This window comes from Chlamydotis macqueenii, chromosome Z (genome assembly GCF_036417535.1).
Source record: "Chlamydotis macqueenii isolate bChlMac1 chromosome Z, bChlMac1.mat, whole genome shotgun sequence".
NCBI classification, from domain to species: domain Eukaryota; kingdom Metazoa; phylum Chordata; class Aves; order Otidiformes; family Otididae; genus Chlamydotis; species Chlamydotis macqueenii.
This window is the reverse complement of record NC_141593.1, coordinates 20,093,871-20,118,833: the sequence shown is the minus strand read 5'-3', so window position 1 is coordinate 20,118,833 and position 24,963 is coordinate 20,093,871. Positions and strand designations below refer to the sequence as shown.

Genomic DNA, 24,963 nt, shown 5'->3' with positions numbered 1-24,963 from the left:
GAGTGCAACAGTCGGCAAAACCATTAATGTTATAGTGAACGTTTACCAATAATGAGGGAAATTTGGTTGAGATTTTCTATTCCTTAGACACAGAAGGTGTTTCTCCTTAGTGGAGGAGAAACACTAGTATTACTAGCACCTGTCCTAAGACTGAGACCTGAAAATTGGTTTTTTTTTTTCTTTTTTTTTTTCTTTATTTTTTGTCCCCTTGGTGAATTAATGAAAAGACTATTCTCTTTATCAAGGTGGCAATTCACCAGACAATATTTCAGGGACGTGGTTTGACCGTTTCCCAGACCTAGGCCTGGGCCCATCCTGCCCCACTTGCTGGCAGAGGAAGCGCAGGGAACGGCACGCAGTTAACGTTCGTTTTAAAAGCTGAGTAACGTATCTCCCGGGAAGCCGCAGTCTGCCACCGCAGCGGCGGCCGCCACGGAGACGTTCCCGCCCCGCCAGCCCAGGAGCTGCCGAGTTCCTCCTCCGGCGGTGTTGCCCCTGCGCCCAGTCCCCGCCTCGTCCCGCGGCCAGCCCTCCGGCTCGGGGAGAGTGGGCACGCGTGAAAACCCGTCAGCGTCACCGCCCCTGGGGCAGAGGCACCCGAGCCCGGGGAAGGGCGCAGGGGGCGCGGCAGGGGGCACAGAAAGCGCCGCGCCCCTCTCGCCGGGCGGGGCCACCCACCCTGCGCACGGCCTGCAGCGGAGGTGGGGCGGGGCAAAGGGTCCCACCGAGCCGATCAAGAGTGGTGCGGACGGATCACGTGGGGCCGCCACCACCCAATAGACGAAGGCGGCGCCTCTCGGGCCCGGATTCAAACCGTCGGCGGGTGCGGCGTGTGCGGCTGCCCGTTTCCGTGGAGACGGTGAGGCCCGGCCGCGTCCATGGAGCCGAGGCTCGTCGGCCCCGGGCCCTACCGCGCCACTCGGCTGGTAAGTGCCCCCCCCCCCCCCGGGCTGGGGTGCTCCGTCCCCGCCTGCGTCCCGTGTGGCCTTACCCCCTTTGGTGGGGGCCTCAGTGCCCGACGGCGGCTCGAGAGAGAGTCGGGCGGCACCGACCGGCTGCCTTGAGGCAGTCTGGCCGCCTGGGCCTGCCCCGCTGGCTGGTCTTCTGCGGCCTGAGGGCCGAGCGCCGCCAGGCCGGGAGGACCCTGGGCCTGCCCCGAGCAGCCAGTGCCCGGTCGCGACCCGGCAGGGCGGTCCCCAGCCGCCGTCCGGGTGTTGTTGTTCCCCAAGCTGAGTCTGTGTGGGGCGGCTGGGCCCGTGTGCTCTGCGTGACCGGGGCGGCGGCAGAGCCCGGCGGAACGGCGCTTTAGTCCAGCCTCTCGTCGAGTTAAAAGCCATGAAGAGGTTAAAACTGTATCTGTAGAGCTATAGGTAGCATGAGCGTGTAGATCGTTCAGCTTCCCCAATCTGGTGTTCTCAAATCTCAACTATTTAAATCAAAGTTTCAGGTTTCCGTGTGCTTGTAAGAGCAGAACATCAAAGAAGTATGTAGTTCTGCGTTCAGATCTGGCTGGATTCTGATCTAACCTTGTATAGCTACAATATTTCCAAGAGAAAAGCTTCTGTAATGGTTTGCTTTGTTCTTTTTCCCTAGTGGAACGAGATAATAGAGCTCTTTCGTGCTGGGATGCCCTTACGGAAACATCGTTGTCGCTTCAAAAGTTACGAGCGTTGCTTCAAAGCCTCGGAGGCAGTGGACTGTTTACATGAACTGCTTGGTTCCAATCAAAATTTTGGCCCAGAAGTGACTCGCAATCAAACGGTTAAGCTGCTTAAAAAATTCCTGAAAAATCATGTTATTGAAGACATTAAAGGAAGATGGGGCAAAGAGGACTTTCAAGATGATGGCCATTTATATAGGTAAACATATATTCAGTGAATGAAAAATTTTGAGAGTAGTAACTCTTGCGTATTTGTCTTACAAATGTTTTTGTAGAATGCTGTTGAAAAGGTGTGTTAATGCGTCTTCCCCCTCTTCCTTTTAAAGACTATTCTCTGTAGTGATAGGCAACTGTCATGATTTAATGTTTGACTTGTTTTGAAGATTTTTTTTTTTTTTTTTTTGCTTGTTTGCTTCAAAATATTTTTGAAGGGCAATTTTACTCGATTACATTCTCTGAATACTAACAAAGGCTTTTGCAGCTTTTACAAGGTAGCGACTTCTGTTTGCTGTTGGTAGATGTCAGGTTTGTAAGTGTTGGAGAGTGCATATCAAGAAGACATTGATGGAAGTGAGGATGCCATTGAGCATCCAACTCCAGTTGTCCTCCATCTCCCCCAACCCTCTGACTATTTTGGATACTCTTTTTACTCCTTCTGAGAGAAGAGTCTGAATTTAGAAGTCATTCTGAATTTAATGTCTTCTGAATTTAGAAGTTATTAAAGATACAGCCTTTTCCTATACTCCTTGTGTTGTAGATTGAAATTGTCTCAAAAGAGACAAAGTTTTATTCGCTTATCATCAAGGATGTTTGCTTGCTTATATCTGTTTAGCCTCTCAACTGGTGGCTTGTTAACAGAGGAAAATAATTTTCTTTGTAATGAAAACTTAGCATTACTTGGTTGAATTCTTTGGCTTCTTGTGACTTCAGTTGAGACTTGGGAATCCAGACATTGCAGGTTCTGAATTTGTACTGTGTCATAGTCTCCTGTTCAGTGAAAAAGTAGGGTAAAGTGACCATTACCTTAAGTATGGATTTGTAACTTAGATCACGGTGAGTCTTCTTTTGACTAAGTGGGATCTGTCTTCATGCAGAGCAGCAGGGAAAATAGTTCAGCAATAATGCTATGTTTCTACTTATTACATCAATTATTATATACTTAAAGAAATTTTATGTATTAATTTTTTTTCAGTGATTTCTTAATATTGTCTTTGGGAAAATGTATGTAGTACTGAATTTCCACTTGATGTGGATGAAGTCAATTTTTCATTTTGCTCTATGATGTTAACTAGTTTGTTTGTAGAGTGTGCCTAAGCTTTTTTGCTCTTTAGTCTGTAAACCTGTGCTGTAAGTGCAGTTTTTCATTCCTCTCCTAATTTTATTTGTTAGCTTGGAGTCCTTTATATCATACTTACGTCTTATTTTTAATTCTTTTACTTTTTCATAAACAGTCTTGGGTCAGGATACTTTTTTATAGAAGAACTGTGGTTTGTGTTAAACTTGTTCCACTGCAGTTCAGTTGATTTACAGTGAGATTGGATTGGATTTGTGTTTAATTCCAGTAATAAATTAGCACCAATCCAACTTGTTCTTTACGACACTACATAACATCTTTCAGTAAAAGCAGTAGCTGGTTTTTAGCCTGCCTTCTGAAGGAAACAACAGTGAATGCCACAGCTTCCCTGCAAATAAGTTAACTATTCAAGCCAATTTCAATCAACTTTAACTAAAGAAACTTTCAATAATTTGGGGGCAATAAAAAAAAAAGAATGTTTTCTCCAAACTTGTCTCCATAAAGGGAAATTCCATGTAACAATTAATCAAGGAAAACGCTACATTTTGGAATTTGGGACTCAAATTTGAAGGAGCCAATGTATCAAAGGACTTGTAACTGAAGATATTTTGAGAAGCTCACCCAAGAAAGTCTGTTGCTAAAAATCTCAAAACAATATATGTCTCTGCAGTCTGTGAGCTGAACGTGATCAAAGGCTGGGAAAGGATGCTAAGGAAGTACCATGTATGCTTGTCCTGTTCTTAGGTTCTTCTCTGGCCATGTGCTTATGGCTGCTGTTGATGGACAAGATATTGTGCTAGTTTACCTACTTGTCGACTAGTTCAGGTTGGAAAACAGGCATGGAACACAAGAAGAGCTGCAGAGAATCTTACATGTTGACTTGGGCCTGGAGAAGGTTAAATGTAAAGGAGCGTTGTCCAGTGGGCTTTTTACTTGTTTAAACAGAGTTACAAAAACAGTTAGGTGCTAGTACAGCACATGGTGGTAGGTATGTTAGTAGTTTGCTGTGTTCCTAACTCAGTTCTGCTCTGTTTGTTCTAAGGACAGCACTACCTGCACAGTGTTTTTTTTTTTCACTAGTGCCATAGGTGTTAAAAGTACTTTGTTTTCTTTTTTTTCTGGGCATTGACTCTTTGTCAAAAGATAAGTTTTGGTAACAGCTGATATTATGCTATATCTCTTTGGCTTGGGTTTGTTGTGTTTGTGTGGTTGTGGTTTATGTTTTTGTTTTGCATTGGCACTGTGACACATTCAAATTATTTTGTTCTTTTCTCCTACATATTTTCAGCCATGACTTTAATGAGCTGCAGGCTCTGGAAGTTGGTTGGTGAGATATTTCTGTGCTTTTATTTTCTATGTACTCTGGCTAATGACCTGCTATTGGACAAGAGAGCTCTTTCGTTATGGCTGTCTTAATGATGTTCTTCTTTCTCCACCTCCCATTCAAAAATAATTGCTACTAATTGAACAGTTTTTTCTACTAAAACTGCACACTTTTCACGTCTTGGATTGGAGGCAGTTTCTTCCCCACTAGGCTTGGTGCATAAAAAAATTGTATGCTACTCCTGGTTTTGGTGTACGGCTTTAAGTATTAAAACATGCTTTTCTCCTATTTATAGAGCTAAACATCTGGTTTGCAGCCTGCCTTTGTTCATGTATTTAATGTTCTGGCAGCTCCCTCTCGTGGAATTTCCTGATGTTACTTTTTTCTCACTGTGTTGATAGGGTTAGCAGTACAAGTCACTTCTAATTCCACTGACAGTGCTTACTCTGGAAACCTTGATATGCTGCATACCTTTTCTATAAATTCCTGTGTTAATTTACTGTAACAGTACACTGTAGTGCACAGTTATGTCATTCACTGACTTTGCATGTAAGTGTAGTTGTCTGCTCTTGATCACTCCACAGAGTACACAAAGCAGATGTTGCCAAATTTTGATTTACCTGAGAGTATTGAACAAATACTAAATGTGAAGGTGAGAACTAGAGTGGCTTCTAAAAATAGCAAAGACTATTTGTCTGTGTGTCCTGATTTATTAGCTCAGTGTAGTCTACAATAATAAACAAGAAGTTAATTTTAGAAGGGGTCAGGCTTTACATTTTTTTGAATATACGTTTTGTATTAAAAGCAAAAGGGTTAGTACTCTTGCATTGTTAGTAAACTTCTGGAAATTCAGCTGTGGTACTTGTTATACCATTGTTACCAATGTTAGTTGACCCTGTTCTCTATCCATTGCCCTAGACACAAACAGGCATCTCTATTTCCTCCTCGCATAAATTCCTAAAACTAGTGTTTCTGGCTGTAAACCATGCTAATCTTGATATGTCAACCTTGGAATGCTCCTTAGTTGCTAACTTTAGGTAACACTATCCTATTCATAATAAAATCAGAGGCTTTTCATTGTTCATCCAAAAACCTGGCTTTATCTAGGTCTCCCTGTAATGCTACCTGAAAAAGGCAACTGCACATCCTTTTTCTGCTTGTAAGAACTCATTAATTTACTGGTTGGTCAATAATCAGGGCAGCAAATAACATAAAGCTAAAAATTGTGAAGAATTGGAGGGAACTGTTGAGAATACTATAAGGCAAAAGGAAGAAAAGGCTGCGGATATAATAACTTTAAACTCTAAGAAATACCTAATAGCTGAAAAATAGTTGAGGACACTTAATAGCTGAACATCTGGGTTACTTTTAAAAGGCAGAGTAAGTCTTGCAGGATTGGTGCAAGGTGCTTATTACTTATCCTCACGGTTTGTCCGAAGGAAATGCTGTCTCCCTCTGTTGCAGAGATTCGTCAAAGAGCATTGTGAAATATGCCAGTACCAGTGTGTGTGGCCAAAAACAAAACATGTTTAACCCATGCAGTATAACACTACTGGACTAAGAAAACTGCAATTCAAAACTAATTTTAAAACTAATTAAATGTCGGATTTGCCTTGAGAGGATGAGGTGAAATTTTAGAGAAAACTTGAGGATTTCTTGAGCATGAGAATCCAACTGTGTACAAGCTCTTGCTGCATGGTCACAGACATGGCTATCTTTTACATTCTGATTAAAAGAGTGAGTGAGGCTGAAGCTATTTCCTGAAGCATCAGGAATCTCAGCATCTGAAACCTAAGAGTGCAGAAACAAGATCTGATCTGGGCCAGTCTGATATGTTGCCATCAAACTGATGCATCTTTCTGATGTGCTGCCATTAATTCCTTTGTACATGCTCTGACCCAGGTCTGGCAGTAATTTAATTCTGGGCAAGCTGGAGATGTGAGTGCACTGAATGTGACATGGAATAACTTGTTTTCCTTGTTTTCTGCAAGGGCTAGCTTAGGGTTTATTTCTGCTAATTTCTTCAAGGCACTTCTTGAAATGCCTTGAAAAGTGAATGATTTTCCTGCACAACCAGCTGGAAAAAGACTCCAGAAAAGAACTACAGGATATGATCTTCGCATAGAAAGCACATAAATGCAGAAGAACATGATATGGTAACGTGGACAAATCTTTGTGTGGACACTTGCATGCACACAAGAGTTAGTCATATGACATAATTATGTAGCTTTGCTTTAGGAGATGCATGCTAGCAGTGCACTTGACTGGGGAAAAATCTACCCATAGCTTCTTCAACAGGATCAATGTCTTCTAGTGAAGGAAGATGTGATTCAGTTGTCTACGTGTAGGCAGCTGGTGCTATTTGAGATGCACTGGAATATCAGACATTCACCCAAGGCTCACTTATATCATGGGAGGTACAAAGGACCTGAACTGTTCTGGAGCAGCAGATGAAGGCTAAACAAGACACCTCAGGATGTTTTATGTGTCAGTCAGCACTAGTCTTCAGGCAACTAAATTGCACTGTGAATGTCCAAGGCATTTGTTGTATTTTTGCATGTGGAGGTCTACTATACTTTTGCATTGGTAAATACAGATGGAGTGGAGTTCAGAGGCTTTAAAAACACTCTCTAATTGTAGATTTCCTCCTTCCTCGCCACTGAAGCCATATCCAAAGAAACCTTCATGTGGAAAGGAAGTAATTAAATTTCCAGACTGGAATGAACCGAAGGCTGGCACTTCCCAAGAACACATTCCAGTGAAATCAGTCACAATGGTAAGGTCTCCAGTTTTCTTTTCACCAGACACAAGCATATTTGGAAGGCAAAACTGAACTAATGATCTCTTTCTTGTGGCACAAAATACTTGGTTATAAAATTAATTGCCAAATACTTTTGTTTTGAACTTCAATGAAGTAAAGGTGTTCTTAGTGATTTCCTGGGGATGTTGGCTTTGAGTGTTCTTTCTGCTACAGATTATGATGTCCTGAGCATCCTAAGTTCAGCATGGCTGTATTTGCCAGTATGCTTGCATTCAAGTTTTCTTAAATTCCAGTAAGGCATTTATTTTACTACAAGACAAAATAATTACTTTACTGTCACTTACACTGTAACGCTTATTCAGACACTTCATATAGCAAAGCATATACAGTAGTACTCCCTTGCTAGCTGATATGAGATTGTTAGTGATTCCATTTCCTTTTTTTGTAAGGGAGCAGTGGTCTTATTTTCTTTCTTACCCTTTATAAGCTTGGAGAATCATTCTGCCCCATAGTTGCCTGGATTGATCCAGGCAACTTTGTATAGTTGTTGAAAAAACTGTTGCTTTTGTTAGTAAACCAAAATTGTGCCAACTCTTGCTATCTAGATCTTAAAAGCTGAGGCTTCTGGAGTTACGTATATTGTATGTGAGTGTTCCCATGTTTTGTGAACTCTTGGGACTTCTTCGATAATTTTGGCCTTTTTATTACTGCTTATCAGTGCAGGACACTAGCCTTGCAATTCTTGGTGATCAGTAGTCTATCTGGAAAAGTAGCTCCTACCATTTTGCTGGACATCTAGAGATCCTCAATGAATGGTTATTCCATATTTGTAATGTAATTACTTATGTGCAGATCGAGTGCACCTTTCATGTACAGCAGGCTTCTGAAGAGGAAAAAGCATGGTCCTTGGAACCTCAGTAGTAAGCAGAAGACTAAGAAGGAAGAAAGAAAAGATAATACCAAAGACAAGTAAAGAGAATAGAGTATTTTAGTTACTAAGCAAGTATCTGCTGGAGTTTTAACATATTACAGGCTGTCTGCTCTAAATTTCCACCCAAGCATCCTGGCCTGATAAGAGTTAGCAAAAACCTACCTACGTACATCTGACACAGATGTGACAGCATACAGTCTGGGATAGCTCAAAATCTTTCATTGGCAGTTTTGGTAAATACAGTGGATTGTAGTTGAAGTAACTGAAGCAAAGGAATAAGCTTCTTTGTGCTGGCTCTTTTATAGAAAGGTGTAGCTTCCACTGGAAAAGTGATGTAGACAGGTACACCTTAAATTCCTCCAGCATCAATCACAGCACTTATTGGCTGTGTGTGGACTGATGGACATGGGTCTGTGTAGTGAAATACTGATGTGGAAGACCAGACACTAATTTCAGAGAGTACTATTTGTTTCAAGCTAGTTCTAGTCTAGTGTCATGGAATTATAGATGATTAGTGCTTGGAGTAATGATGTGCATTCCTGGAGTGCATTTTGTGGTTTGATTGTGATTGCAAGGAATACTGTTAAAGTGCTTTAGGACTGCTCTGTGATGTAAGTCAAAGAACTGGGGATGATTAGGAGTTTTGCCTTGAAAAGTATGCTATTGACACCAACTGTATCGTATGTCCACCCATTGACATGTTGATGACAATCTTCAAGCATCAAGCTTGGATGTGAAGGTTAAGTGAAGGGCAGTTGTCTCTTGCATTCTCTGTTTTACTTTATTCTGTTGTAATAGTGGACTAGATATGATGGGTGTCTTCAGCTGTAGCTGTTTGCTTTTAATTTCTTCATATACGGAATCTGCTAATGTACTTAATGTTTAGTTATGATCATTATAATGCTGAACACGGATTAATATCAATTTGTGATATTTAATCTAATAATTCCCCAATAATTTTTTCCATAAGCAGATGTTTAATCTTAGAGTGGTAGCTGAAAACAAGTGAGTTGATCTGATTTTAATTATGGAGAGGATCTGAACAGAGGACTAGAGACCATTGACTCCTGAATTTTAATGGATATTCTGACACACATAGTTTTTCAGCTTTGGACAAGTTAAGTAACTGAGAAAAGATGTTGCATGTCTGTGAAACCTTAACACTCACTGGTATCCTGGAGACTTTACTAGAATTTAGGAATACTTAAAATATTTATAATAGGAAGCAGGCTGTACTATGAATGTATCATACTGTTTAATACTTGAAAAGTCATTAGTTAATCAGGAGTGTTTTTTTTCTGATTTCAGAACTCTGAGATGTGGTACAAGCGCCATAGTATAGCTATAGGGGAAGTACCAGCATGCAAACTTCTGTTCCGCAGAGAGCTAACACAAACAAATATAGAAGAGATATGGAAATCCATTACTTTGTCACAGTGAGTATACTTGTGAGTCATTTGCTGTTAAGAGTTAAACTGTGTAGTAGGTAATAGTCTTCTCTGGTAATGCTTGTAATTTCACCCACTCACCTTTCATCGCTGCCACTATAGCCATAGTGGTTAAACAAACTATACCACTTGCTATTTGGCTGACAAATTCAGCAAATAAAGTTTGCAAAGAAACTTATATAAAGCTTATACCTTTTGACTTTTCTTTTTCTTGCTGTGTTACATAAATCCTTTTGTTGTGTAAGCTTTTTCTTGTTTAATAACTTTTTTCCTCAGTCTTTCTCTTTTTTCTTGTTGCTACGAAATCACTTCTGTAGAAGCACAATACCATGAAACATTTCAATTATAAGTACAATGCTTCGTGTGAGATAAGAAATGGAATAGCTAATTGAGTGGAGAAGGCTTTAAGATTCAGATATGCTTTTCTGTTTCTGAAAGAAATATCCTATCCTATGTAAAGTTAAACACATTGCTTTAGATTATTTATGTAGGAGAAAAAATAATATACATTAGCTATTTTTAAAGCACAGTTGAGGTCTTACTAATGATTATTTCTATCTAAACCTAGCACATTAAGTCCATGTAATAAACTTGATGCCAAGGTGAGCAGCTCCAGGGCTGGCATGATCCGCAGTGGAGCATTCTAGCGTGGTATACAGGGGGGTTTCCTCAAGTGGGGAAACCTCTGAGGAGGGAGAGACTCACCAGGAGCCCACAGCTTGTGTGACAGTGGCTCATGAGACCTGGGCAGAGCCAGAAGCAAGGGCAGTGAAGACCCCTCCATATATAAAAGAAGCCCCTACAGAGCCCTAGTGACCAGGAGTGCTGCAAATAGGGCAGGCAAACAGGGCATAGCACAGCAGTTTACACAGAAGGGTGCACAGGAGGATGCTGTAACTCTGACAGGTTGACCGGGCAGCAATGGCACCCACCTGGCAGAAAGCCCTGTCCTCTCTAAACTCTGCACCCATGACAATTCCCAGATAGAGCTGTGGTGGGAACATGCTGCCACCTGGGTGCCAGGCTGCAGTGTGTGTGCCCTACTGTCACACCAGTACTGGCCAACTGTAGTGAGTTCACCGGTGGGGGGTGCCCCTAGGTAGAAGATCTCCTGTGCTTAGTAATAGAACTCCAGGAGGAGGTGAGTAGGTTGAAGAGTATAAAGGAGACTGAAAGACAGATTACTGGAACTGCACCCTAACCTCCCTGGAATAGACTCTCAGGCAGACAGGACACATGATACAGAGGATTCCCTATCCTCTCTCCACCTGGCTGAACACAATGATTTAAGGGATGGGGGAAAATGGCTACAAGTTCCTGTTTGGCTTAGCAAGCATGTCTCCTCCATGACTACCCCAGCTTCCCCATGCCCTTGCATAATAGCTAGGAAACTCTGCAAGTGGAACCAAACAATGACGGTTCATCTAGGTTGGAGGTGTTACCAAGGTTAAGCACCTTGCATGAAAACCACTTCCATAAAGAAAAAAAACCATGTCATTGTCATAGGAGACTCTCTTCTGAGTGGAACTGAAGGCCCAATATGCAGACTGGACCTACTTCTTAGGGTCTTCTGCTGCCTTCCTGGGGGCCTGAGTTAAAGATGCGAAGAGAAAACTTCCTACTCTGGTATGGCCCTTGGATTATTATCCATTATTAATTTTTTCATGTAGGCAGCAATTAAGTTGCAATAAGAAGTCCAAGGACAATCAAGAGACACTTCAGGGCCTTGGGACAACTCCTTAAGGGATCAGTACTGTTCTCTTCTAACCTTCCAGTTGCAGGAAATGATAAGGAAAGAAACAGGAAGACCCAGCAGATGAATACTTATCTCTGAGACTGGTGTCACCGGCACAATTCGGGAGTTTTTGGTCATGAATTGGTCTACATGACAACCAGGCCTGCTGGCGACAGATGGGTTACACTTTTCTCAAAGCAAGAAAAGGACTCACTGAAAGACTTAAAAAAAAAAAAAAAAAAAAAAAAAAGGTCGATTTGAAGGGGGAAAGGGATAAAACTACGCTTTCTAGAGATAAGCCTGGGGGGAGGCAGGACAGTGTTTGAAGGCAAGTGTGCTAGCGAGGTCTTTTGGTCTGCTCCACGATGTTCTGAGTACACTGGAGCACATTTGAAATGGCTTTTGTCATGGTTTAACCCCAGCTGGCAACTGAGGACCACACAGCTGCTCACTCATTCCCCTCTTGGTGGGATGGGGGAGAGAATCAGAAGAGTAAAAGTGAGAAAACTCATGTGAGGAGATAGAGACAATTTAATAGGTAAAGCAAAAGCTGTGCATGTAAGCAATGCAAAACACTGAATTCATTCACTGCTTCCCATTTGCAGGCAGGTATTCAGCCATCTCCAGGAAAGCAGGGCTCCATCAGGCTTGGTTACTTGGGAAGACAAATGCCATCACTTCGAATGCCCCCCTTTCCTTCTTCCTCTAGCTTTATACGCTAAGCATGCTGTCGCATGGTATGGAATATCCCTTTGGTCAGTTGGGGTCAGCTGTCCCAGCTGTGTCCCCTCCCACCTCCAGCCTACTTGCTGGTGGGGTGGTGTGAGGGACAGAAAAGGCCTTGACTCTGTGTAACCACTGCTCAGCAACAGCTAGAACAACTCTGTGTTATCAACACTGGTAGCCCCATACTAGTTGCTATGAAGAAAATTAACTCTATCTCAGCCAAAACCAGCACAGTTTATACTAATGTGTGGAGCATGTGGAATAAGCAAGAGGACCTAAGAAGCTTTGGCCTGATTCCAGAGCTATGACATCATTGGCATAAATGAAACCTGATGGGATGAGTCCTGTGACTGGGGTGCCATGACAGATAGTTATAGGCAGGATAGGTAGGGCAGGCAAGGCAGATGGGTGGTGCTGGATGTAAAGGAGGGGTTGGATTGTATGGGGCTGTGGTGGTTTAGCCCTCATCGCCACACAGTTTCTCACTCACCGTCCCCCTACCCAGCAGGATGGGGGAGAGAAATTGGGAAGAAAGGAAAACTCATGGGTTGAGATAAAGACAGTTTACTAAAACAGCTAAGGAAAACTACAAGGGCTGAACAAGCTGCAGCATTTGTAGCAGGAGCTGGAGTAGCCACACTTTCTTCCCAATTTCTCTCCCCCATCCTGCTGGGTAGGGGGACGGTGAGTGAGAAACTGTGTGGCGATGAGGGCTAAACCACCACACTTGGTGATGACATGGCTGAGAGCCTCTAGGTGAGGATGAAGGGGAAAACAAAGTGCATGTTATTATGGGACTCTACTATCAAACACACAGCCAAGATAACGACATGATTAATCATCCTACAAGGAATTAAAGTATCTCGCTAGATCAACAGCTCTTGTTCTTACGGGTGATTTTAACTTCCCATACATCAACTGGAGATATAATACAGTGGACACAAAAAGGTCCAGAGAATTTCTGAAGCATGTTGATGATTACTTCTTGGTGCAGGTACTAAGGGAGCCAACTAGGAAAGGGGCCCTCCTAGATTTGTTGTTTGTAAACAGAGAGGAACTTGTGGATGAAGTGGTGATTGGTGGCTGTCTTTGTCACAGCTACCATGAAGTAGTTGAGTTTCAAATAGCTGGCAATAGGAGGAAAAACTGCCAGCAAAACTTTGACCTTGGGTATAGGGAGAGCAGACTTTGGGCTGCTGAAGGAGCTAGTTAGGCAGGTCCCCTGGGAATCTGCTTTTGAATGTATTTGGGTTCATGAACGCAGGTCACTTTTTAAGATCCATCTCTTAAGAGCATAGAAGCAGGCAATTCCAAAGTGCTGTAAGTCAAGCAAGTGGGGCAGAAGGCTGGCTTGGCTAAGCAGGGATCTTCTAGAACTGAGGTGGAAAATGAGAGAGTACAGACATGAGAAGCAAGGACAGACAACATGCGAAGACTACGGAGATGCTATTCACCACTGTAGGGAGAAAATCCATGTGGCCAAAGCTTGATTAGAGTTCAAGCTGGCCAGCACTCTGAAGGTCAACAAAAAGGTCTTTTAAAAATACTTTAATAGCAACAGGAGAATCAAATATAACATTGGTCCATTGCTTGATGAGGTCTGTCACCTCACAAAGAGGGACATAGATGAAGTGAAGATGTTTAATGCCTTCTTCGCCTTTGTCTTTAACAATGATGATGAGCTCTGGGACCCCCGTAGCCCTGTTTTGGAAGACTGTGCATGTAAGGGGGGTGATAAACTCCCAGCTGATCCTGAACTTGTTTGAGTCTTGCTGCTCCAGGTGGATGTGCATAAATCCATGGGGCCTGATGGGATTCATCCCAAGGCACCAAAGGAGCTGGCTGATGTCATTGTGGGAGCTCTCTCCATTATTTTTTTCCACAGTCTTGGAAGTATGGAGAGGTCCTAGTCAACTAGAAGCTGGCAAATATTTTCCCAATTTTCAAGAAGAGTAAGAAAGAAGACCCTGGTAATTGCAGGCCTCTCAGTCTCACCTCAGTGCCTGGTAAAATTATGGAGAAGGTTATTCTGGAAGTTATTGAAAAACACTTGAGAAACATCGCAGTCATTGGTCATAGCCAGCACAGGTTTATGAGGGGAAAGTCCTGCTTAAGTAATTTAATTTCCTTTTATGACAAGGTCACCCATCTAGTTGACCAAAAGAAGCCAGTAGATGTGAATTTGGATTGTAGCAAAGCTTTTTGATACTGTCACTCAAAGTATCCTTCTAGATAATCTGTCCAGCACACAGCTAGACAAGTCTATAATATGTTGGGTGAGCAAGTGGCTGACAGATTGGGCTCAAAGCGTTATAGTAAATGGAGTTACATCAGGCTGGCAGCCAGTCACCTGTGGGGTTCGCCAGGGCTCAGTTTTAGGGCCAGTGCTCTTTAATGTTTTTACAAATGATCTGGGCACAAGAATCAAATGTACAGTAAGTAAGTTTGCTGATGATACTAAATTAGGAGGAGCTGTGGACTCCTTCAGATATAAAGAGGCCTTACAGAGAGATCTGGATAGACTACAGAGCTGGGCAATCACCAACTATATGAGATTTAAAAAGAGCAAGTGCTCTGGGGCAGGGTAATCCTGGTTATACGCGCAAACTGGAAGATGAGAGCCTGGAGAGCAGCCGTATGGAAAGAGGTCTGGGGGTTTGGGTTGGTGACAAGTTGAATATGAGTCAATATTATGCCCTGGCAGCCAAAAGGGCCAACCATGTCCTGGGATGCATCAACAACAGCATAGCTAGCCAGTCGAGGGAGATGATTGTCCCACTCTACAACACACAGGTGCAGCCTCACCTCAAGTACTGTGTGCGGTTTTCAGCACCTCAGTACGAAAAGGGCATCAGACTATTACAGTATGTCCAGAGGAAGACGACCAAGATGGTGAAAGGTCTCAAGGGTAAGATCTAAGAGCAGTGGCTAAGGTCACTTGGTTTGTTCATCTTGGAGAAGAGTAGGCTGAGGGGTGACCTCATCACAGTCTACAGCTTCCTCAAGTGGAGCAGTGGAGGTGCTGATCTCCTCTCTGGTGACCAGCAACAGGACATGAGGAAATGGAATGAAGCTGTGTCAGGGGAAGTTCAGATTGGACATTAGGAAAAGATTCTCCACTGAGAGGGTGGTCAGTCACTGGAACAGGCTCCCCAGGGAAGTAGTAATGGCACCAAGCCTCTTGGAGCTCAAGAACAATCTGGATGATGTTCTTGGTCATAAAGTTTAGTTTCAGGTAGTCCTGTGAGGAGCAGGGAGTTGGACTCTATGATCCTTATGAGTCCCTTCCAACTTCAGATCTCCTATAATTCTATGAAACTGAGATGTCACTTTTTCAGAATCATATCTCTCCTAACACTACATGTCTGCTTTTTTCAGATTAGATGATGTATCAACTATGTGTTTATGTATTTTTACAGATTACAAAAGGTCTTGGGTTTGGATTCTCTGGATGAAGTATTAGACATAAAACTTGTGAATTCAAAGCATATAGTCCAAAATGCATACAATGTGAATAAACAAGGCATTGTCACTTTAGAAGACAAATCAAGTGAGTGTTTTAGAAGTTTTCATTTAACTTTTTAATATTGTATTTTACTAGTATAAAAAAGTGTTAGTTCTAATCTAAATACTACTTACAAAGTATGCCATTGTTGTCCTCTGACATCCCCATTGTACGAATCAGCGTTTATCTCTTAAGTGTATTCTTGCTTTAGCAGGGTTGACCAACGAAGGTGAAAGAGCAGCAACTTTTTATTTATAAAGATAGGGACATTATTCACTTCAACCTTTCTTTTTTCAGCCTGAACTGGTGCATTTGCGTGCTATAAATGTGTATTAAAAATTGGGAAAGAATAAAAATGAACACTGAGAGATGCTTAAAATTTCTCAGTTTTGAGTTTTCAGTCGGTGTATTTTGAAACTAGTACCGAATCTAAAACTGCTTTACACATCAGGGAGAAAGTAAAACATATTTGAAGGTCCCTTCCAACCCTAACAATTCTGATTCTGTGATCTTTGCTACTGTGATATATTACTTAAAATATTATTACCACCATATTTTCCATGAGATTTGTAGAGAAGTGAAATATGAGATTGGAACCTGGTTTAGTATATGAATGAAACCTTCTGCAAACCATATACGTGTTCATTTTAAAGACAATTGGAGCACCTTAAGATATTAACTTCCTCCTTTGCAGAAATGACAGAACTGAATGTATGAGTACTTTTCATTATTTTCAGTGCAAAGTAAACACTTCACTGTAATGCACTAGTGAAGGTGTAGCTTGAACTAGTTTGGCTGATTTTTGCAGGTTAGGTTTAGGATTTATGATATGATCCATTTTGCAGATTAAGTCATAAGAGCAGTAGGCATAACTAGTTGATATTGAGTACTGAGGGTATTAAAGTATAGATGTAATTCAAGTAGGGTCGTGCAGTAAAGAATAGTCTGCCTTTGCAATCAGTAGATCTACTATACAGGAGGAACTTAAGGAATTTTCAGCTTTGCTTTTATCTTACAGTTAAACAATTTTCTCAGATTTTTTCTCCGTTTAATTTCTGTCTGTTTCTCCCCTGAGCAGAGGAACTACCTCACTGGATATTATCAGCAATGAAATGTCTAGCAAACTGTAAGTAAATTCAGGAGAGGGGAAAAAACCAAACCAAACCAACAAACCCCTGTAAAAATCAATTGAACTGACTGTGCCTTTACCACTTTATCAAATCCTGTTTGTATTTACAGTCAATATTTTTTTCTGATCATTGCTTTAAACAAAGTTGGAAAAGATCAGCCAGCATATATTCTCCTGCCAGTACAGCTTATTTCAATGAAATATATAAAGTTTTAATTATTCTATTAATCTTCTGCTATGTGTTTTCACTAGATCTATTGGAAATAGATCAATAAAATTTCACTTATATTTTGAAGAATAAGTCTAAGTTTTGATTTTTTTTTTCTTCTTGATGTTGCATTTTTATTGGTTGCAGTAGAAAATAGTGATCTGGTTCGGGGCTGCAAATTAATTTTCTTTTTTTTTTTCTTTTCCTTTTTTTTTTTTCTCTTCTTCTTTCTTTGTAGGGCCCAGCTGCTCAGATTTGAAGCAGCCTACATACTCAGGATTTGAAAGAGATGTCTTCAAAACTATAGTGGACTACTTCAGCCAGATGAAAGAACCTCTTCTTACATTTCATTTTTTTGATGTTTTTGTTAGTGTGTTAGGTAAGTAGTTTGGAAAGTAATGAATTATTTTGAATTAACTTCCTGGAATTAACTTACCATACCCACATAGTATCACAGCTCATTTCTTTAGGACCGGTCCTGTCCATTCTACAAGGAGAACAGTTTAATATTTAAATTTATTTCATATTACAAGGTGCTTTTATTCTTATGTCTTTTTGATCACATTGATTCAAAAGTCTTATATTGCTTGTCTTTATAATTTTTAAAGGCCTCTGTTCTCGCTTAGCACTGCCACACCTAACAGATGGATTTTAACAGATTTTTCTTTTTTTACAAAAGCCTAAGTGTCTTAAAAATTCTCATAAGCTTTTAGAAATTGCTTGACTGAATTCTAGATTAAAAAAGATTAGGGCTGTAAGAACTGTTTTTAACCCTGGCATTATGACATCTGAAGGAAATTGAAATCTTTCATTGCTCAAATTGAGAATAGACACTACCTAATCTAGTGCTTTAAAGAAACAATAGTTTAGTTATTAACTATAACTTTTTAAGCATTCACACTCTGTAAACTTCAATTATCTTGTAGACAGTAAATGTGAAAATATTTCATTACACTTTATGGTTACATTTCAGAAAAAAGTACTCGAAAAGCAAACATGCTTTGTAGCATGTCACTTTCCTGAGCTTCTTTAAGTGAGCTTCTATTGCTTTTAATAAACTTTTGAGATTAAAAAGGAATTCAGAGTAACACTTATTTCTGGAATTTAGTATTTTTATACTTTATTAGTTGACAATCTTGGTTCAAACTGAATATAGTTCCTTTTCTGACCTCTTTTTCTTAGACTACAGATACTCTTGATAATATCTTTATAACTTCTTCCTCTCCTTTCATACTCTCTTTTTGTTTGCTTTTCCATTGTATTTCACACCTTTCAGGTTTTAAGAGTTTTATTTTGCAATATTTCACAGATGTAAAAATGAGAAGAAAGAATTCATAGCAGTGTTTTTTGTGGAAATGAAAGAAAATTGTGCATTGTTTCAAAAAGTCAAAAAATAATTTTGTGACGTCTTTCACAAAAAAAAATGAGGTGTTAATATGGAATCCTTTCTTACAAAGAAAAACAGATTCACACAAAAAAATTGTAAGAATACAAACTTTCAAGAACTACTTACTTTGTTTGTCATCTTCATACTTATACAATTTATTGTAAAGTAATGACTGTATATATTTGAAAATGTCATGTTTCTCTGGAAGTCTTGCCTAAACAGCCATCTAACACAGACATTTGAATGGCTAAAAAGCTGTGTTTGGCCTTAGTGGGATAATTTGGGACACCTGGATTAGGCAGCCTTACTGACTGGGGGATGGGGTCGAGCCAGATGAGGAAATTAATTCAAAACTATGCTCCCTATCTAGCTAGAGGAGGGAGTTCAATAACAGAATTCCGCATACCTGTGGTAAAGCCTAACTCTCCTTTTTGTATTCAAAACCACTTAGAGCCAGTAGTAAGAAAATAAGTAAATATAAGGCAGAGATGCCTGGCCTGTAGTTTCAGTAGTAAGGTCTTTTCTAACCACTCAGACTCTCTTCTGAGATTAGAACTGTGATTCTTGGGTGTGAAGGGAGAGGCAGAGGAGGAAGGGATTTTTTGGGAGTTCAGCTGAGAGAGAAAGGGGAAAGTTTTGGCTTCTGCTCAATATGTAATTAAGTCTTACCAATGAGGCTAATGTACTGACCATTATGAAGCTGTAGGTAAATGCAGAGGGCAATGCACACTCCACAGAATACAATTTTGTAGTAAGTGTCAGTGCTAGTACTGAATGCTGCCTGTGAAGCAGAAATTGCTTAGCAAGCTGTGCAGCTATAAAATACAGAAAAGCAGATCCATGTCTGCAGTTGCATTTCTGTGGGTTTTTTTTAAGGGAGTAAGGCTTGATAAATTGGCAATAATTCTCAATCTTAAGACATTTATAAACCAAGATTTCAGTCTTTGAGTCTTTGACATTTCCTACACTACTCTTAGGGAATTAAAAACTTTCCACAGTGATTATAGGATTTCTTTCTTCCTTTAGTGGATAAGCTTTCCGTTTAGTGGAAGACTTCAGGAAATAGCAAACAAAGTGTTACCAGATTATATTTTTAGTCATTTGAGGCAACCGTGATGTGATGTATACATGTCTAAAAACATGTATACATGTAAACATGTCTAAGTACATCTTAAAACCTGAGAAATATTTGCAGAAATCATATGTGGTTTGTGTAGACATATCAAGATGCCTCACTTGCTTCTGTTTTTGAATGAAGGCTGTCCAGAGTACTTCTCTTCCAAGAGGCTGGCTGAAATTAGTTTTCAGAATAGCTAAGAAAATAGGACTAAGGTGTCAGTGACCATCAGATATCTTCCTAACTTGGTAAGACTAAACTTGCTCTTTGCACAGCTTATAATGATTCTTCATGTACACATCTCATTAAGGTTAATTATTACTTCTCAGGGCCTCTTCTAAATATATACACTACTGTGCTTGTCACATTTTCCTTTGAAATTAGAAGAAGCTTTGCTTTGAACATGAAATTAACTATGGTGCTTTACCACTCTTTTCTCGGAATACTCTCTGTTTTGGCTGCCCTACTTAATACTGCACACTTCTGTTCTTTTTTTAAGAACAAACAGCTTCCACTTTTTACACCATGTGGAATTGACTGGCATGGTGGATGAGAAGACAGCAGTGGATGCTGTTTATATTGACTGTAGTAAAACTTTCAGTCGTGTCCCATCACATCTTTAGGGGCGAAATTGAGGAAGTACAGGCTGGATAATTGGGTAGTGAGGTAGAGCAGAATTAGACTGAATTGCTGGGCTCAGAGGGTTGCGATCAGTGGCATGAAGTCCAGCTGGGAGTCAGTCAGTAGGGAGTACCCCAGGGTGGATAATGGGGCCAGTAGTGGTTCACTAATGACCTGGATGGTGGGACACTCTGTCCTAAACAAGGACAGAGTGCCCTAAACAATCGTATAAATAACAAAATGGGGAAGAGAGGTTAATGCAGCAGAGGGTTGTACTGCCATGCAGAGGGACCTTGATAGGCTGGAGAAACGGGCAAACAGGAATCTCATAATGTTCAGCAAGGTTGAACAACAAGGCCAGGTTGGATGAGCAACCTGAGCAACCTGATCTAGTTGAAGATGTCCTTGCTCCTTGCAGGAGGGTTGGACTAGATGACCTTTAAAGGTCCCCTCCAACCCAAACCATTCTATGATTCTAACAAATGGAAATGCCAAGTCCTCTCCTGAGGAGGAATAACCCCATGCACCAGTGCATGCCAGGGCTGACTTACTTGAAAGCAGTGCTGCTGAGAAAAATTTGGCAGTCCTGTTGGGCACTAATGTGACCGTGCGCCAGCAGTGTGTCCTTGTGGCAAAGATGACCAGCAGCATCCTTAGCTGCACTAAGACCATTGCCAGCAATTTGAGGGAGATCTTTCTTAAGCATTAGTCAGTGAGTCCAATGGTGGGCCACAAAAATTATTAAGAGCTTGGAGAATCTGTTATAACGAGGAGAGGCTGAGAGCAGGGACTGTTTAACCTGGAAATGAGAAGGCTCACAGAAGATATTATTAAGGTGTATAAAAGAGTGATGTGGGAGGAGTAAAGAAGAGAGAGCCAGACTTCTATCAGTGATATCCAATAACAGGACAAGAGGCAACAGGCATGAACAGAAATACAGGAAACTTCATTTTAAAAAAATAGCATTTTCTACTCAGAAAGTGGTCAAACACTGGAAAAGGTTGTCCAGAGAGGCTGTGGAATCTCCATCTTTGGAAATATTAAAAACTTAACTGGACATAGTCCTGAGCATCTTGCTGTAGATGACCCTGCTTTGAGCAGGGCAAGAGGTCTAGATAACCTCCAGAGATCCTTTCCAACCTCTGTAACCCTATGGAAAAAAAAAAAAAGAAGTGTATCTCTTTGTCATCTTCCTTGGTCATTTTTTTTTTTTAAGAGAAATCACTGTTAGACTTCAGTCATGCAGATGTTTTGCTCCTGACTTCTGTGTGTTCTGGTACTAGCGCTACTTAGGCAAATATGCAGTAGAAGCTTCCTCTACTGAGCCTCAGAAACCCAAAAGAGGTTGACATCTTTATAGGTACCTGAACTACAGATTCCAGAGTGCCTGTCCAGTCTTCAAATATCTCTGCCATGCTCATGTTCTGTGTTTTCTCAAGAGTTTGTAAGTAGAATTAGTCATAGATTTAACTTCTATATGTGAGGGACATGTCAGTATTGTCATAGCTGTCACTGGTGCATAAACACGTTTTGTTTAGATTCCTTGATTTTTCCCCCAGACTTAACTTTTTTATGTGGTTACTACAACTGTGCATACACCTCAGTTGTATGTATTGCTGATGGTTATAAAAAAGCAAAGGGTGAACCAAAACATTGTAGTTTTTCATGTTTAATAATATCTAGAGTTGTTGGTTTTGATTATTAATATCTTCCAATGCATTGGAAGGAAGTCTTGTAAATACTTAAACAAGGTACCCAGTTCTAGTAGTCCAGTTCTATGGATATCTTCCTAGACTCTTGGGGAGTGGCATTCTAAGGTAGTCTTGAATAAGAAGGAAAGGAATTTGGTGAGATAGATTTAGAAATGTTATGGTAAATGCAGTGGAAATATATAATTAAGAAATGTTGCCCAATCTCCTGATCTTGTATAAACCAGGTCTGCTGCAAAAACACAGCAAGGCTGTAGAAGCTCTTCAGATATCTTGTCTCCTGCTGCCACCAGAAAATCGGAAAAGACTACAGCTGTTGGTGAGGATGATGGCAAGAATTAGCTTTAACAAGGATTTGCCACCTCTTTCCGAATCAGTGAAGACCAGAACCTTGGTATGTATAGTGTTAGGCAAAAGGTCTAGACAAGGCTTTTGGAGTAGCACAGATAAAAGATTCTTAGTGGAGAGTGTATACAAAATACAGTTTGCTTGTTTGAAGAACAGTTTGCCTATTCTAGCTATGTGGAAAGCTACTCTGAATTTGAATAAATTGGGATTTCTTAGTAAGTTGTGAACAAATGAAGAATTTGCTCAGAATTTGGAGGTTTCCTTATCTTTCAAAGTTAAATCCCCACTGATTTCAGTATTGAGTAAAAAAATAAATAAATACAGTAGATGAGATCTCTGGTGTTCTTTATCACTGCAGGCAGTACAAGAGAAACAGACTGCCTATTTCGGTCATAGTTAGAAATATTTAGCTGAATGTTTTGATTTAACTGTTTTCAGCTGTTAAAAAAAATTCCTGCAATTTTATTTCAGTACTGATTTTTTTTTTTATCATTTAACTACAGAAATCTCTGAAAGTCACTTTAGTTAGATTTTGACAAAGCCCTAGTTTTTGCTAATGCTCTTTCTGTAGGACTACTTGTAGAGTTATCACTGTTGTTTGCTACAGCATGTTATTACAAAGTTATTAGGCATAACTTAGCCAATTCCAACTGCATTTCTTTTGGTTAATTTTCAAATTTTTTTGCAAGAAGGGCAACAAAAAACTCAACTGTAGAGTCACTCCATAAAAATCCTATAGTAGCATGCATAAATCTAAATTTGTTCTGTAGCAATTTAGTTTTTAATTAACTATAAATAGTATTTGATTATATTTTTGACTACTAAGGTTATAATTTAATTAACTGTAAATGGTCTTCCATTCAAATAATTATGTTATAATCTAAATGTTATTTTTAGAAGTGAATCCTTTACAGTCCAAATATTTTGTACTAAGTTTTAATTCAGCAGTGTAATCTATGGTACATGACAGAAAAGCTTGATTGCCTTCTGTGTTTTTAATGTTAGAATTGACTGGTGCACAAAAGGAAAACTCTTGTAACTGGATGCTTGAGCATGAGGCTACAGGAACTGAGCAGGACCTGAAATTTGATTTGATTATTTCAAAATAATGGTATTAAGTTTTTCCTCTGGTGCTTAACTTGTATTAAATTCCTGTGTTATATTTAAAATCTCTAAAATATTTGTGCCCTGTTTAACTGGAGAAGCCATGTGAAGTGACTATTTGACAAAGTCTTGAGAATAAAATGTAATTCAGCCATTCTAAGTCTAAAGTCAGGATTACATTATGTATATGAGGCAAGAGCCATCTTCAGTCGCTCAGATGATGTCACTGAACACAATACATTTTTGTTTTTCAATTGATATGTTGGAAGTACAGTAAGTATTGTACTGTAAAAGTTTTTTTTTCTAGAAGATCACTTTTAAAATACAGTCTGATTCCACCCCCCCAACCTCTCCTCCCCCCTGAAAAATATACAATAATGTTGTTTTGGTTTTTTTCCCTTTAATCAGATGGTTCAGGCATTTTCCCGTTGTATTCTTTGCTCAAAGGATGAAATGGATTTGGATGAACTGCTTGCTGCTAAACTAGTATCTTTTCTCATGGACAATTATCAAGAGATTTTAAGTGTTCCTTCTGCCTTAAAATCTTCTATAGAGGAACATGTTGTACATCTCCAGAGAGTCCAAGTAGGTATCTAGTAAAAAAAAAAAAAAGCCTGTTACATCTCTGTGCTTCAAATTTATTCCTTCTGCTCTGAAGTTCGACAATTCTCAAACACTTTGTTCTGTCTTTGCTAGCTTATGAAGAGCTAATTAATTTTGACTGCTGATATTCAATCATAACTATGTATTTAAATGAAACTAAGCAGATCTTGAATGGTTTAGAGACAAGAAATCTAAGATGTGTTTTCCTGTTGGGCAACACTATCTTCTCCATCGAATGGACAAACTACGTTTGTGGTAGTGAGGAAGACTGAAATGGTTAAAAAGGGTTTCCATTAATGTTGTGATTTTCTTTTAGAGCCATCCTCTACTTGCTCAGCTCTTTCGTAACTCTGTTTCTTGATACCTTATTTTGTTTTGTTCAAAGCTGCTTTTTAGTGCTTCTTTAGTTTCTACTGAAGAAAAAACTTTTAACTTATTCCTAGACTTAAACAGGCTTCCAAGGTGTAATGGTTTTTTACGTATCAGAACTCACTCAATTAGTGTAGGAGACAGGAGGTACAATTTAGAGTCTATATTCCATGTCTTCTCTACTTAACGACTTCAGGTGGTCAATTTCATCAAGCCAGTTTTTACAAATTCATTGCAGACAACATAGCTGCACTTTTTTTACTCTTTCTTCAGATAAAATATGCTGGAGCTGATACTGATGCAACTTTTCCTCCTCCATCATTTTGTCACCAAATCAGTACAGATGAATTTGAATACCAAAGGGCAACTGGTTCTCAAGAACCACTGGCAGCTTTATTGGAAGAAATTGCAATGAATAAAGAAATATCCGTGAAAGATAAGAAGAAGAAGCTCAAGCAAGTAAATAAAAATTCCTCTACAGTCTTTAATTTTAACTTAAAAAGCTTTATCAAGTCTCAGACATGTAGTCCTCTACAGAAATACTGAGATTTAAAATAGTAGGTACTCTTGGGGATTTCAAGCTTTTAAATAGTTTATAATAGAGGTAGTGTGATGAAAATATAACCTAATTTTCTACATAGAGGTATAGAAAATCCACTAGAGAAATAAATATTTTCCTGCTCAGAGGTGGAGGTTACACTTTAGTAGTTTTTTTTATACTATAAGTTTGAGTGAATTCTTCATTTAAATTGATGTGTTTTTCTAGTTTCAGAAATCTTACCCTGAAGTGTACAGAGTACGATTTCCTACCCCTGAAACTGAAGCGGTGCTATTTCCAGAAAAAACTAAACAGAAACCACCAATACTGATGTGGGCCTTAAAAAAGCCTTTTCAACCGTTTCACAGAACCAGAAGCTTTCGGATGTAAATGGTTTGAAATGTATCAGCGAACTGAGTCAGAGAATATTATCAATGGATTTTATG

The 24,963-nt window shown here is 39.9% G+C and overlaps 1 protein-coding gene across 2 annotated transcripts; it reads left to right on the top strand.

The window, feature by feature from the left end:
* Window positions 1–878: 878 nt before the first annotated feature.
* Window positions 879–24,963, top strand: DEPDC1B (DEP domain containing 1B). 2 transcript variants are annotated; one of them, XM_086770796.1, is made up of 11 exons: window positions 879–926; window positions 1,594–1,859; window positions 6,919–7,054; window positions 9,279–9,406; window positions 15,299–15,429; window positions 16,463–16,510; window positions 16,960–17,100; window positions 21,783–21,949; window positions 23,416–23,592; window positions 24,253–24,438; window positions 24,746–24,963. In XM_086770796.1, the coding sequence occupies exons 1-11, from the start codon at window positions 879–881 to the stop codon at window positions 24,905–24,907; spliced, it is 1,590 nt and encodes a 529-aa protein (XP_086626922.1). In that variant the 3' UTR covers window positions 24,908–24,963. The 2 variants fall into 2 exon arrangements, with proteins under 2 accessions (XP_086626922.1, XP_086626923.1); XM_086770797.1 differs by lacking the exon at window positions 24,253–24,438.